This window comes from Protopterus annectens, chromosome 2.part1, assembly GCF_019279795.1.
Source record: "Protopterus annectens isolate FY-2018-M chromosome 2.part1, PAN1.0, whole genome shotgun sequence".
Taxonomy (NCBI): Eukaryota; Metazoa; Chordata; order Ceratodontiformes; family Protopteridae; genus Protopterus; species Protopterus annectens.
In genome coordinates, this window is record NC_056729.1 from 1,789,193,760 (window position 1) to 1,789,210,321 (window position 16,562).

At 43.9% G+C, this 16,562-nt stretch overlaps 1 protein-coding gene across 2 annotated transcripts in view; it reads right to left on the minus strand.

Moving 5' to 3' along the window:
• MTOR (mechanistic target of rapamycin kinase) overlaps positions 1-16,562 on the minus strand; it is a 4,577,509-nt gene that overhangs the window by 1,018,331 nt on the left and 3,542,616 nt on the right. For both annotated transcript variants that reach the window (XM_044063218.1, XM_044063219.1), the window contains exon 40: positions 3,210-3,310. In XM_044063218.1, the coding sequence (XP_043919153.1) occupies positions 3,210-3,310 (101 nt within the window). The remainder of the gene's footprint in view (positions 1-3,209; positions 3,311-16,562) is intronic.

Consider the following 16,562-nt stretch of genomic DNA (forward strand, 5'->3'; position numbering starts at 1 on the left):
AGTTTCTGGGTCAGCAGTAGGGTTTTTATAAAGAAATTTATGTGAATCTGGAACCCTGTAGTATATATCTGGCTTAACAGGTGCAGGGGGTAAAGAGTCAGAAGACAGACCGGACACTGAAAATACATCATCTACAATGTCTAAAACAGGAGGGATAGCAAGAGGCCTGTGCTGAGGTAGTAAAAGAAAGTCTCTGAGCCTTTTCTTAGATTTTGAGTAGTCTTGGCTCTCCCAGTGGAAGTGCTCCCTCATGGTATGCAGGGTTTCCCAAAAGAATAAACCTCAGGGGAGGCTGAAGGGATAGATTCTTCAGCATCGGAATCCTCATAGGGAGGGAGAGAGTATTCCTGTTCAGAAGAGGAGTCAGAGGAAATGGTAACCTGATCTGAAGATTCATATTCTGTCTCTTGCCTAGGCCTCTTATCAGAAGGGGGATGGGAACCACTGATCAAAGTAATTAGGTCTTCGACCACCATTTTGAGCATCTGTATTTTAGGCTTGGGGGCCTGTCCATGGGCTTGCTGCACTTGTTTCTTTGTCTTTAGTGGTACTTTAGTCTTTGCCTTTGAAGCTGTAGTCGGTTTTATATGTAACTGTGTAGGCCTGAAAATTCCCTCAGAAGCCGATGCCTGCTCAGCGGCTCAGAACCCATCTGAGGGAATATTTTCCAAGTGTCCAATACCTTGAGTTTCCAGAGGCCTAATCTGCTCCACGTGGGAGTCGGAAGCGGCCTGCAGCTCTGAGGTAGTGGGCATCAGGGGCTGCAAATGTGCCTCACTAAGAACTGGCGACTGGCTTAGAAGAAGCCTTATCGTCAGTTTTGGACCTCGGATGCCTGTCCTTTTCCTTGCATTTCTTGTGAATTGCGGTAGTCGGATGGCTATCTGACGACATCGTGTAATTAAATCTCCGGCCAAAGTAATGAAATGCAAAATCGTACAAACGCTTAATAGTGCGTTGGTTAAATCTAGCACAAAACCTGCAATTAGCAACGTCGTGATCAGGGCCTAGGCAAGGAATACAATAAGAATGGAAGTCCTTATGATGTACTTGCTTCCCACAAGAAATACAATTATTAACTTTTTCTGACTTCGGTCTGGAGCAAGAAAAAATTTTCTCCAATGGGGTACTTAGCTTTAAAAGAAGACTTTGGATCTGAAATTCGAACACGAAAATCTCAGGAGTCGGCCGACCGGCACTTGTGAACTGCTTCTGCTTCAGGCACTGCGCGGCAAGAAAGACTGAAGAAAATGGCGTCGGCTGCATCTTTTATACCCCTGTCGCCACTGACGTCAGGGAAGAGACGACAGCAACCGACGCCGGACCAGGACTTTGAAATTCAGGCCGACTGCGGGTAGCCTGCCAGCAGGATAACCCAAGAGTAATGACTGCAACAGTGAAACACGATGAACATCATCACTGACTATGACAACCAACAAAATTCCAAAGACCAACTCATCTCTTCATCTACTAATGTTGGCAGAAACACTGTCACAGACTGTGTCCACCACTGGACTACACAGCATCAAAGTCAAGCACTGTAGCTTCATGTGCTTTACTAGCAGACTCCCTTAGTGACCACTACCAAGTCCTTCCAATACAGCTTTGTGATTCTGTCTTATACAGAATCATCAGTTGTCTGACTGACTATACTTTATCTTAATACATGCCCCGGTATCATACGTGGATTTGGCAAATGACGGCTGTGATCTCCAGAGGGCAGATATATACACCTTTTGGCCAAAATTATCAAACAGTAAACTCTCATTATTTTATAACACGAACGTCATACTTAATTTGTGGTTTATACCACTGGGACGAAGAGTCTCATACATACAATAAAACTATTTTTTAATATCATCTGTAAAATATTAACATATAAGTCCTTATTTTTCCAAACTGTACATACAGAAAAGCTTAATCACCTAAATTTTTGATTATAACATTCTTCAGTGTTGATCTGCTAAAGTAGTATTGACCCCAGTTTTAATAATGCTGCGCTTAAATTTGTCATATTCTTTGTCACATCTAATAAAAGTTACAAACTTGTATAATACTGCTTGAAGGTAATAAATATATGATTCTACTGCTTTAACTTGTGAAATCTGGGCTGATATTGAGCTTGTACCATCAGGTCTAAATGGGGTTTGTACAGCATTTATGGCAACTTGCTCTTTCCTGCAAGACCTTTCTAAGTCTGTCCTTGTGATGTTCATATGCCTTTCCCCAAGGAATTGTTTTACTTTTGCAGCTTGCCAAAGGTTGGTCTGCAGAGAAAATTCAACATCTCTTGTCGCAGTACTAACAGCTAGCTTATGTTCTATAAAGCACTGAAACTTCTCAGCTTTTCTAAGTAGATTTTCTTAACATTTTTACAATGCTCACAACTAATTACATTCCAGGTGTTCCCATAGACAGAAAAGGCAGTGCAAATGATCATCATTCAGGGAAACTCTTTCTTGCTTGTTGGTGACTTTTCTCAGAGACCTTGCAGACAATGGAAAAAAAAACAAAGTAATCAAATATAGGCACAGAACAGCCTACAAATTTCAGATCAGTAAAATGGGTAAAAAGCAGAACCAGAAAGGATATTTATTTCTCTGAAAGCTTTGCTCGAGAAGAGACCTAAAGACTGAAATGAAAGTAATTGTTCAAGACTATACAGGCTATTTCCCTTTAAACTGTAGTAGCTGGCTGATATCCTTAGTGTGGGAATGTACATCAAAACTCTTTTGAGGATGTCAGATTGCTTGTGCAGTCTAACTGGAATACTGACATCCAGCTGTGCCTAATATGCCATGCATAAGGAATTTACTGCAGCACTGATCTTTATGGGCACCATATGCTGCTGCTGGTATTCAGTAAATATAATTTGTTTTGCAGGACCATATGTACCAAAGCTACCATTCAGGTATTTTTTTACAAAGCCAGGTACAGCTACTATATATTCCTTGACTGAAAATACCACATAATGACACTAAATAACAAACCCTTCCACATGAGTGCAATGTTACCCTGAGCAAGTTACACTGCCACCTTACTCTGCATAAAGTGCCTTATTTAATGATCCTTTTGACAGTCAAATAAACTTTCCACTTCTCTTTAGCATTTGTTACTTACATCTTCCAGTAATCTCAAATTATTATTATATCTTAATATATAATATATGAATCATCATAACTGGAATTCCTGACTTTACAAAATCTTACCTAAGGGTATCTTGCAAATTGTTACCACGAGATAAAGCAATAGAGCGGAAAAAGCCCTGGACAGCAGGAACGGTGTACATTAGCAGAGTTTTTGATAAATCCTAGATGGAAAAAAGAAACATTTTTTTTACATTTTAAATACAATACTAATGTACTAACAACTGGTATACAGAGAACAAAACTATACATATGTGTTATCTACTAATAAATTTAACTAAATGAAAGTCATCACCTCACTGCAATGAACCACTACAAAATGTATGATTAGAATTCTGTTGTCATTCTTCTCAACTACAAGCTTACTTAAATAATGTTTTTTTTCCAAGAGAAATAAAGCATTCCACCAGTCCATAATGATCATTAATAGATTCTAATATATAGTTTTCTTTTAACATTTAATGAATTATTTAAAACATAGGCAGACATACATTTATATAAAAGAAAACAAGCCATATTAACATCTTCATAGTCACAAACATTATGCATCACATACATTCCTTTATACAAACATCATTAATCCAGTTTTACAGAAACTGCTCAATTCCTTAAGCCTCACTCCTCCTCTAAAACATTATTCTGCACATATTGCCCCCACAGTTTACATTTCTTTCTGTGTAATTTGCTCCTATACTGTTTTTTGAGATATAAGGACATTCAGTTCTAAGATGTGAATTAAAATTTCAGTGCAGACTCTGTGTGGTTTTTTACTTCCACCCTCCCAGTACAAGGGTTGTTCTGTATATTACTTAAGGGCAGTTTGACTCTCCTTGGATTCTTTAAGCTGTAGAGAATTCTCTGCAATGAATTACAGCTTGCATGTCTATAACATAAATCACTCCTTTAAGTATTTCTTTTCATCCCTTATTAACTGACACTGAACACCACGTGCACAATCTGGCAATGCAGTCTGTTCTTGTATGTAATTGTGCTGTCTTATATGTACACACACTTGACACAGATGAATATGAACCATTACTCTTCGACATATCGTTTCACAGAATACAGCCATGTGTGACTGTTAGCAAAAGGGTGATTTAAGCTCAATGGAATGTGCATTAAAAATAGGAACATTCAGCTAAAATTCTGGACATCTAATTAGCATAATATTTGAATACCAACTCTTCACACTTCCAGGAGGAATGTTGGATGCTACTTGAAACACAAGTTCAAGAAACAGAGAGAGACAAAAACTATGGAAAAATATAATCACATTATCAAACAGAGAGAGTGCAAAATATGTAGACTTTAATAAAATGTATTAGTAAATTCTACCACACAAGATAATTTATTTTTACTTCAGAAAAAGGGAGATGCAAGATGTGTGTACTCTTTCTTTAAATTACTACTGCCACTAATATGTTAGTAATGTAGTGTGGTTTTCTGTATACTAGGTGGCTTCAAAAATCAAGTATGATGAGGGACATTCAGAAAATTGAGTGAAAGGGTAAATCAAGCCTGAAAATAGGGACATACCTCCAAAAATAGAGGCATTATAAATAGGGCATGAAAACTGAAATATTCCTCCAAAATAGGGACAGTTGAGAGGTATGCTATAAGCATTAATTCACCAATCAATAACCACTTACTGTTGCTGCCATCCATAACACTTTAAATAAGTTGATGCCATTTTCAGGTCAGTGGTGTGTGCCAGGTTTAAATGCAATGAATGTCTCTGTACAATTATTATAAGCTCTTCTTTTCTACCCTTAAATGTAAAGAAGGTCTCCGTACAATTATTACAAGCTCTTCCTTTCTTCCCAGAATACCCCTCATAATACAATCCAGTGTACAGTTTTGTCTTGCTGCTGCCTTCTGGCACTGTGCAATCTCCCTGTTTATGACCACGTGAGACAGATGCATCTTTTTCCTTATTCTCATTCTAACTAAGCTTTGAATGCCCAGTTCAAAAAGGCCAGTTAATAGCTTATGAAACAAAAAGACACTTGCAAAGCAGTTTGTTACTGATCACAAAGCCCCTGTCAGTTACATCTGTATATCAAATTTTCATCACAGTCTTGAAATAAAGTACAGTGCCTAGTGGGCTCCTTTCTGATCACCCTGCCATTTAACCCCTTAAGACAGGCTGCTGAGTTACCCTGGCACCTGAAAGTGGTGTCACTGCACTGGGTATACAGATATCTTGGTTTTCACGATTTCTTATTTTAAAATTACATTAACTATTACAATTAAAGAATATATGCATACAGTCCCTATGGGGGGAAAAAATCAGCACAAGGAGCACAAAGCTGAAGAAATTGTGTAAACTACAGGTAAGAGCTGAAGAATCACCTGTAGCGTGATCTGACATCCACTTCATCTGCTCACTAACAGACTGGACTCTCTAGGAATGTTGACTGCTACTAGAAAATGGCTTATAGACATGGTAGTCTCCTACGTTCTCACAGCCTTCAGGTACATGGGGGGGTAAGTACCCCCCCCCTCCAATTTGCTGATATAACACAAATTATGTATTTTGGGTCTGGATAGACAGGAGCCATACAGGAAAGAACTCCAGAAATGCCTAAATAATTAAAAAAAAAAAAAAAGACTACCTTCATTTTCTAGCATTCTGATGTGAAATGAGAACTCATCAGGTGACCACATCCCTGGAACCACCTGCCCACTACAACGAACCTCACGTCAGGGCCAATGAATCCTGACACTCAAGAGGGAATGGAATGGCCTGACAAAAGAAAGACCACTGGCATGCAGTACTCAAATGTGTTCCTAACACTTGAGTTCATTGTATTCAGCAGCCACTAGAATGGAACCTCCTAGTGGTTAAACTGTACTGCATGCTCACTGAACATTCTGTAACTTGTAGCAATTATTTTTTTCCAGATGAAAAAAAAAAAGAAAAGAAAAGAAATAGCTGAGTTGATCAAGAGAGCAGTAAAGAACAGCAGTGTAAAAAACTGATTCACGAGAGGGTCTATATTATATTAGCGAACGCATAAAATTGTGAACGCTACATAATCGACCCAAACACTCAGAAAATCCAAATTGCCAAACACACGGATCAGCGATGTTATTCCAAGGGAAGAAAATCACTGATCCATAAAAAAAAAAAAAAAAAAAAAAAAAATACACAAAATAAAGTGTGTGTGTGTGTGTGGGGGGGGGGGGGGGGGCTTCGCCCCAAACTCCCTGATGTGCCCCCTACTTAAATATACCAACTCTGAGATTGCACCACAGTGGAGGAAATGGCAAAGTCCCGGAAATGGCCCAGTGATTTTTTTTCCCTAGGAAAAAAAAAAAAAAGAAGTTATGTACCTACCATAACGTTCCATGTTAGTTGTCTTCTTCTCGCCTTCTTTCTTGCTGGTTGGGTTCGGAGCCGATCCTCGGCTCCGACTCGGCCAACTTCAAAAGCTCGAGAGCTGTTTACTGGCTCGAGGCCACCCCATATCCCATGATGCCTGGCACTAGATACCCAGATCTCATTTGGTAAGTCTAACTGCAGACATAATAACGAAAGAATCCTATCCTGGAATATATAAACCTTACCAGAGAGGCTACTAGGCAGAAAAGAATAGCCGGAGAAGACTCAGCCAGTGAAAAACCAAAAGGAACTCTTCTCGGTCTACTAGGATAGGGGGATGGAGGGTGGGACGTAAGTAAGAAGGCGAGAAGACAACTAACATGGAACATTATGGTAGGTGCATAACTTCCTTAAGTTAAGTTGTCTATCTCGCCTTCATTCTTGCTGGTTGGGACAGCGTCCCTAGCACCTAAAATCATGGGTGGCTCATCGGAACAAACTCTTCAGAACAGTGGAACCAAAATCAGCTCTGCTCCTGGAAACCACATCCAACTTATAATGCGAAATGAAAGTATGTGGGTTGGCCCACGTAGCCGCAGCACAAATAGATTCCTTGGGCAACCTAGCCTGAAAGGCCACAGAAGTGGCTAAAGCTCTGGTGGAGTGACCTTTTGGTTTAACAGGCAATTCTTTATTCCTCAGTTGATAGATAAATGTGATGATAGTAGTCAATCACCTGGACAAGGTTACTTTTGAGACTGGAAGACCTTGTTTACCCTCAGCATAAGAAAGGAAAAGTTGGTCCGATTTCCTGATGTCCTTAGTTCTATGCAAATAAAAGCATAGTTGCCTGTGAACATCTAACTGATGCAATTTATATTCCGCCCTATTGGAGTGGTTGGGAAAAAACACAGGAAGGTCTATGGACTGATTCAAGTTATTCTCTGAAGAGACCTTAGGAAGGAAGAAAGGATTAGTCCTGACAGCAACCCTGACATTATGGAACACTAGGTACGGAGAACAGGCACAAAGAGCCTGAAGTTCCGAAACTCTTCTGGCTGAAGTAATAGCTACCAGAAAGAGGGTTTTCCAAGATAAAAACTTCAATGAACAAGATGCTGCAGGTTCGAAGGGGGGCAAAATCAGAGAAGCTAAAATCAAATTTAGATCCCACGGAGGTGGAGGATCTCTCACTGGAGGCCTGAGCAGAGTGGTCCCTTTGAGAAAGGCTTTACATAGCTTATGAGACATGATATCATTTTCCGACAGGCCAATGTGAAAATTTGAAATTGCAGCTAACTGAACTCTAATTGTAGCGGAAGCGGACCCAGCATGAAAGAGTTCCGCATATAATTCCAAAATGTGGTGTTCTGGGGCTGAAAAGGGGTCTATACTCTTAGCCTCTGCCCAGGAAGAAAAACGTTTCCACTTACTAGCGTAAGATTTTCTAGTCGTAGACTTGTGCGATGATAAAATAATTTTGCGCACAGAGGGGGAGATATCAGGAAGCCTGGTTAAAGTTGGAAGTGGAGCAACCAAGCAGTGAGCTGGAGAGATTGCAGGGATTGGTGCAGCCCGCCCGATTCATGGATCAGAAGGTCTGGAATTAGGTCCAGAGTCCAAGGCTGCTCGAGAAGATGATGATGCAGGAATGGGAACCATATTTGTCGAGGCCAGTAAGAAGCAATAAGGATAATTTTGCAACCTAATACAGTAGCTTTCTGTATTAGCTTCGGGATTAGGGAAAATGGAGGGGATGCATAAAGAAGTCCCTGAGGCCAATCGTGGACTACAGCGTCTCTAGGGGAATGTCCGGGAAGTGGAAGGAGAGAGAAGAAATTGCTGCACTTGCTGTTGAAGGGGGTGGCAAAAAGGTTGCAGCAAGGTTGGCCCCATTTGCGGAATATTTGGTCCGCAACTACTTGATTCAGAGACCACTCATGAGGCATGAGAATTGCTCTGCTCAGCCTGTCTGCTATGACGTTGGACCTCCCAGGTATGTGCATTGCGATCAGAAACTGCTGGGAAGAGATCGCCCACTGCCAGAGTCTGAGTGCTTCTCGACATATGGGGTAGGACTTGGTTCCGCCCTGCTTGTTGATGTACCACACTACTGACATATTGTCCGTTTGAATTGCAATGGTTCCGGTAAGAAGAGGTCCTGAAAAGCTTGCAACGCTAAAAGCATGGCCCTCATCTCGAAGACGTTTATATGTAGATGGTACTCGTGAGGTTGCCAGGTTGGACTGTTCTCCCCTGATAATGCCCCCCCACCCGATCAGCGAGGCGTCCGTGGTCACCGTAGCAACTGGAGGGGGAAGTACAAATGGTTTGCCCCGGGGCACTGATGTGGAGACCATCCACCATGCAAGGTGCTTTTTGCATGCTTCTGTGATCATAATCATGTGAGACATGGGAAGCTGCTGGAAGGACCATTGGGTGAAAAGAAGCCACTGGAGAATCCTCATGTGAAAATGAGCTAGAAGAACAAGTATGATCGCTGCTGCCATGAGACCCAGAGTTTGGAGGACGAACCTGGCTTGAATTCTTTTGCATGCTAATAAAACCTGTACATGTTGGCAAATCACTAATATCCTGTCTGGTGGAAGGCTCGCTGACATGTCTTTTGTATTTAAATTTGCACCTATAAAGGTGATAAGACTGACAGGGCGACAATGCAGACTTTTTGAAATTTATTGAGATACCTAGTCTGGAGCAAGTCACGATAGTGTAGTCTCTGGCTCGCAGAAGGTGATGCCTGGTGGTAGCAGTGAGGAGCCAGTCGTCTAGATATGGAAACACCTGGAATCCTTGCCGTCTCAGGTGAGCGGTAGCTACTGCCACACATTTGGTGAACACCCTGGGGGCTGTGGTGAGACCAAAGGGCAGAGCTCTGAACTGATAATGGCTGGCTCCAAACCGGAAGCGAAGGAATCTTCTGGAGCGTCTGTCCATTTTGACGTGGTAGTACGCATCCTGAAGATCTATAGAGCACATCCAATTGTCCTGACCCACAAAGGGTAAAATGGACTGTAGAGTGACCATCCAAAACTTCGTTCTTTGTACAGACCTATTCAGTCTGCTGAGATCCAGAATGGGTCTCCAGTCCCCTGTCTTTTTTGGTACCAAAAAGAACCTTGAGTAAATTCCGAATCCTTGCTGGTCTGCTGGGACTTGCTGGATGGGCCTTTTTCTTAGCAGTTTTGAAACTTCTTGAACTGCTTGATCCCTTAGATTGGGTGGAACATCTGGAAGGGACTTGTTTAACACTAAGGGAGTGCGAACAAAGGGAATTCTGTAGCCTCCGGATAAAACAGACTGTACCCATTTGTCTTGTGTTATGTCTTGTCAGGCTCTTGGGTACAGCGATAATCTTCCCCTGACTGCCTCCAGAGGTGGGCAGCCGGGCAACCCTTCAGGGATGCTGGAAGGGCTTCTCAGAGAAGGATTCTCTGCTGCCCTGGTTTTGCGGACCCCCTCTTCCACAAGGGCGGCATCTATTATTGTTCCCTCCTCTGCCCCTGGATGGGAACTCACCACGTGTGTCCGACAAGGCTCCCTGGGATTTCCGGAACCCCATCTTTCCACTCTTCTGACCCTTGGGGTATGGTCTGGAAGGAGTGGAAAAATGGACTCCCACGGCAGAGAGAGTCTTGCCTTCCTGCTCACACCTGTAAGGGTGTCCTTCACCTGTGATCCAAAAAGAGAGGAACCATCAACGGGGGTGTTGGTAAAAGACGCTCTGAAAGGTTCCGCAAAATTACATAGCCGCATCCAAGCATGCCTCCTTAGGGCAACGCACGTGACCGCGGCTCTACTCGCACCATCGGCTGCATAAGAAATGAGCCTCATGGAGGAGTTCACCACTGAATTAAGAGTCGCCAACTGGGAAGCTGCCTTAGCCTGGGCCCCCTCAGCTGATGGATCTTGGAGGGTATCTCCAAGCTCTTTAAGGAGATCCCTTTGAAGACGGGTAAAGTAGCACAAATAATTCAGAGACCTCATGGAAAAGGTCGCTGAAGAGAACATCCGCTTCCCATATCTGTCCATCGTCCTGGACTCCTTGTTAGGGGGATGGACAGATGAAGAAGTTTCGGCCAACTCCTTCTTTGTGGCCGCCGCTGCCACCATGGCATCAATGGAAACACCTTTGGTCAAAAACTGTTTATCCTGTGGTGCAGTTATGAATTTAGCGGGTCTTCTGGGGGTCGGTTCCACTGTGTCTGGAGCTGACCACGCCTTCCGAGCCACCACAGACATCAGTGGGTCGAAAGGTGGAGACACCCAGGAGGTGGAAGGTCAGGATCCAAACGCATCCAGGAATACCGACTCATCCTCGGAAGGGCTTAGGGTAGTCCAGTTCCCCCACTGCCTAAGCATCTCAAGGATGTCTGAGAAGGAGACATCTTCAGAGGGGGATCTCGGGGACCCTTCCGAATCCTCTAAGTCGGTATCTGATGCGACAGACTCAGGGGAGTCAACATGCTTCCTCTGGCATTTCCTCTTACGAGGTGGCTCCTCTGAATGATCAGGGGAGGCCACGGAAGAGGAAGATACACCCAAGGGGGTGCCCTGGAGCGTTGGTTCCCCACGCTTGGGGTCTGGAGGAGGGGCAGAGGCAGACGCAGGCACCATAGGGGGAGGAGCCAATGGAGATGATCGGGGGGCTGACTCAGGGGCCAGCACACTCCTCATGACCTCGAAGGTGTCCTTGCTCGGATGCCGAGAAGGCTCCGGTTCCGAAGAGATCGGAATCCATCTCCGCACCGAGGGGGACGGCTCCGAAGCCGATGTAGGAGCCAAGCTCACCTGCGCCGAAGCTCCGAGGGGGAGAACGGGGTCGGACAAAGGTCTGATGCCACTCGCCCCCTTGGAGCTGACGAGGGAGTCTCGGCGCCCAAACCCCTCCAAGGACGGTACCAAGGAAGTGATCAGTGCAGACAACGGAACCGAAGGAGAAGGTATCGGTGCCAACGGTTCCACGACTCGAACCCCAACGAACTCTGGCTCCGAGATCAAGGGAGGAGTCGGAGGAGGAATAACTACAGACATGGACGGAACCGACACCTGATGAGGGGGGCTGGACAACATTTTTGCTAGGGCCTGCGATTTCAACAGCCTACTGACCACTCTCTCCACGTCGTGATCTGAAAGCCTTGAGGACCGAGAAGAGTGGGAGGACCGATGACTGTGCTCCGACTGGAGCAGAGGAGACCTCGGAGCCGAGAGTATCGACTCCAGGGAGGGAGACCTAGATCTCTTTCGACTCCCTGATGGCTCCGAAGTGTGAGTCGGGACCGACTGGGAGGCAGGCACATCGGTTCCGGCCGGAACCGAGGCAGAAGGAACAGCTTCACCCAATGACGGCTCCGAAGTTGGAGATGAAGATTTAAGTGGCTTGGAGGACTTCACGGGCTGAGCCTTAGCCGGTGAATCCTGGGGCTTACGTAAACCCCGTAGGATTAACTTATTTCTACGCTCCTGCAGGACTCTTGGGCTGAAAGCATGGCAAACCGAACAAGAGTCCTGCAGGTGCACAGCGCCCAGACAATAGACACAAGAAGTGTGACCATCTGTCAGAGACATCTTCTGACAGCATGAGTCACACTTCTTGAGTCCGGACACCTTGGTATCCTTGGACATCCCTGAAAAGAAGGAACACTAAGAACAATACACAAAAAATAGGACATAATAACTATCACACACACTAAAGTTACCACACACAAAAAAATACTAACAATATTCTATGCTACCCACAAACAAATAAGACTAAACTAGGTAAATACTATTTTTTTTTTTTTAAGAGAAAAAAAGAAAGGGTTAGCCTCTAATTTAAACGGCTACCTATGTGAAGAAAGTGAAGGGGAGGGGAAAACTCTCTAACTAAAATGAGTTTTCTGAAGGGAAGGGGAGGGATTCAGGAAAGAAATTATAGGTACAACAAAGATATACTGAGAAAGGTTGTAACTACAACTAACAATCTACACTAAAAAACCCTAATAGTTTTATCAAAAATACAGATAAAACAATGAAAATATATGACCTGAGCCAGTAAGACAGCCTTGCAGCAGAACCCAACCAGCAAGAATGAAGGAGAGATAGACAAAGTACAGTTTTGTACCTACCATAAATGTAGATGTTCGAGTGTATACACTGCTGCAGTCATTACACTTGGGTTATCCTGCCGTCAGGCGGTTCCCCAGTCGGCCTGAGTTCCAAAGTCTTGGTCCGGTGTTGGTTGCTGTCGCCTCCTCCCTGACGTCAGAGCGACAGGGGTATATAAGATGCAGCCGACACCATTTTCTTCAGTTTTTCTTGCCCCAGATGTCAGGTGCCTCTAAATAGGTAGGCAATTCCAATTGCTAATAAAACATACATAAGAAAAGCAAAAAACAACTTACAGCTACTAGCAAATACTCCCCATAGGTAGTAAGGGTAGAAGACAGGTACGTACCAGCCAGTAAGAGGGGAAGGAGGGAGGGTAACCTGGACTGCAGCAGTGTATACACTCGAACATCTACATTTATGGTAGGTACAAAACTGTACTATGTTCATCGTGTTACAATGCTGCAGTCATTACACTTGGGTAAACTCCCAAAGCTGAGGAAGGGTGGCTGGTTCTATAAGGCATTACGGGTGGCTATAAGGCCTTGCAGCACTGCAGTGGCGAAGCCAGCTCTGTATTTAGAGTATAGAGGCAGATGGTAATGCTTGGTGAAGGTATGTACAGAACTCCAAGTTGCTGCTTCCAAAATATCCTTGGTAGGTACTCCCCTGAGGTAGGCAGTTGAAGTGGCTGTTGCCCCTGTGGAGTGAGATCTAAAGCTGCTAGGTACAGGTTTTCCATGGTATGTGTAGCAGAAACGTATACAATGTCCTATCCATTTTGAAATAGTCTGTTTTGAAATGGCTTTTCCCTGTGCTCCTGCAGCATATGCTACCAATAATTGCTCAGATTTTCTGAAAGCTTTGGTTTTGTCCAAGTAGAAGCATAACTGGCTGGGAATGTCCAAAGAGTGCAGTAATCTCTCCCCTTTATTCTGTGGTTTAGGATAAAAAGTTGGCAGGTGAATAGTTTGGTTTAGAGCCACACTGAATACCACCTTTGGCATAAAAGTAGGGTTAGTTCTTAAAGACACCTTGTCCTGGTGGAAAATGAGGAAAGGTTCCACTGCCATTAGTGCCTGTAATTCGGAAACTCTCCGTGCTGATGTTATTGCCAGGAGCAGAGCAGTTTTCCAAGAGATATATTTTAATTCTGCTGTGTTGGCTGGCTTAAAAGGAGGTAAAGTTAGCTTCTCCAAAACAAAGTTGAGGTCCCAAGTTGGAGTAGGTGTTCTATGGGGCGGTCTTATGTTTTAGCCCCTCTGAGGTACTGTTTTAACAGAGGATTAGAGAAAATTGGTGGATCCATGTTGTAATGAGCAGAGATGGCAGAGGCGTGGATCTTGATGGATGAGAAGGAGAGTTCTTTGTCCGGCATCTCAGTTAAGTATTGTAGTATCTGAGGAATGTTTGGGACAAGAGGGTCAAGGATGTGAGCTTAGTTCCACACACAGAATCTCTTCCATTTATCCAAATAGGCTTTCCTGGTACTAGGCCTTCTGGCCTCCATAATGACATCCATAACAGCTTTGGAAAGAGGCATTGCTTGCTTGACTAAGGAATCTTCCATGCAGCTAGGTTTAAGGTCTTTAGCTGGCTATGTAGTATTTGTTTGTTGTGTTGAGTCAGCAGATGTGGGATTTGAGGCAAAATCCAGGGTGGTTCTTGTGCTAAGCTCCTTAAAATTGGGTACCATTACTGGCGTGGCCAGTCTGGTGCAATCAGGATCATCTTTGGCTCTTCCTGCCTGGCTTTTATGAGCACCTTTGGCAGGAGAGGTAGTGGTGGGAAAGCGTACACTTGTAGGTTCTTCCAGCTGAATGAGAGGGTATCCACTTTCCATGCTTGTGGATGGTAACTCCTTGTGCAGAATTTTTGTAGCTGGCAGTTTATTGGGGATGCAAACAGATCTATGTTCGGGCTCCACCATTTCTGTGTTATCATTCTGAATATTTGTGGATTCAACTCCCATTCGTGGGGATCCATGATGTTTCTGCTTAAGTCGTCTGCCAGTGAGTTTTCCTCTCCTGGCAGGAACTGTGCTTGCAGATGAACTTGAAGGTTTATAGCTGTATTCCACAAGGTCATAGCTTGTCTGCATAGGGGTAGGAGTGAGTGCCCTCTTGCTTGTTTATGTACCACATAACTGTGGTGTTGTCTGTCTTTAGTAGTAGTTGTCCTGGATGCAGCAGGCCCGTGAAAGCTATAAGCACATTTTGTACAGTTAGCATCTCTTTTTGATTGATGTGAAGATGCCTTTGTTCTGCGGGCCACGTGCCCTGAATACATTTGCCTGCCATGTGTGCTCCCCAGGCATAATCCGATGTATCTGTTGTCAGTGTTTGCCTGGCTGTGGGTTGTGTAAAAGGCTGTCCCTTGTTGAGGTGACAAGCTTGAGCCCACCACTGAAACTCCTGTTGAAGGCAAGGGATTAGTGGTATAACTGTTTCCAAACTTTGACAGTGTTGAGACCATACATTCTTTAGGTACCACTGTAGTTTCCTCATATGCAGTCTGGCATATGGAATTAGTAGTATGGAGGATGCCATGTAACCCAAGGCCTGCAGAATTTTTCTTGCAGGGAGTTGGGTTTTTGTTGCCATCAATTGAAAGTATTGAGTCAGTTGTCCTTGTTTGTCTGGCGTGAGATAAGCCATCTGGGCCGTTGTATTCAAGCTGGCACCCAGAAATATAATCTCTTGTGAGGGCACTAGTTTTGATTTATTTTCGTTTACTGTGTACCCCAGGCAACTTAATAACTTTTTTACAAATGCCAGATGCTTTAGAAGAATGTCCTTGCTCTCTGCTTGAATCAGGCAGTTGTCCAGGTACGGATAAATTTGAATTTCTTTCTGTCTGCAAAATGCAATTACTGGTGCCAAGCACTTTGTGAAGACCCTGGGCGCAGTAGATAAGCCAAAGGGCAGTGCAGAGAATTGGTAGTGCATTGAACCAGCTATGAATCTGAGGTATCTTCTGCAGTTTTGTCTGATAGGGACATGCAGGTATGCCTCTTTGAGGTCCAAAGTCAAGAGCCAAGCTTTCTTGCCCAGCATGGGAAGAAGCTGCTGTAATGTCAACATTTTGAATTTCGGAACATCCAGGTAAGTGTTTAGAGATGAAAGATCCAGAATGGGCCTCCAGGCTTTGTCCTTTCTGGGTACCAGAAAGAGTCTTGAGTAAAATCCTTGTCCTTGCTCCCGTGATGGTACCTTCTGAATAGCTCTCATATCCATGAGTGCTGTAATTTGTTTTTGAGCCTCTGCCCATTGATTTGGTGGCAGATTTGGCATTCCTTTTAACCTTGGCAGAGTGTGAAAGTGGAACCTGTAACCTTGAAATACAATGTTGAGTACCCATTTGTCTTTGGTGATCATTTGCCAATTGTGGTAGAAGAGTGCCAGTTTTCCTCCCAAGGGGGCTGCCAAGAAGGATTTGTTTGGCAGCTGTAGTGGGAAGTCATTGGAGCTGCTTTTTATATGGTTGGGGCCTGTCTTCCCCTTCTTTCTGGCCAGATGCAACCCACTGTCGAGGCCTGTAAGGACCTTGTGTTTGACCTCTACCTCTTGGACGTCTGTATCTTCCCCTTTGAGGTCTTTCTGTAATTGGAAAGGACCAATTCTTAGTTGGCCAGTTTCTGCTAAATCTAGGAGGCTGAACCTGTAAGAAATCCTTCACCGTTTGGATAGATTTTGCCTTATCCTCCATTTTCTTTAATACCTCTTCTGCCTTAACTCCAAATAACACATCCTGCTGCAAAGGTGCATTCAATAATTTTGCTTTAACAAGATCTGGTAACGTATGTTCTTTTAACCAAGCATGTCTTCTAATGACAGAGCCTTTAACTGCTGCTCTGCAGGAGGCCTCTAGAGAATCAAAACCACATTGCAAAGTATGCTTTCCCACTTGTTCAGCTGCATGCAATAAATCCTGCATTTCTTTAAAATTAGGAGGATCTGATTCTGGAAGCATTTTTTGTTTTAACT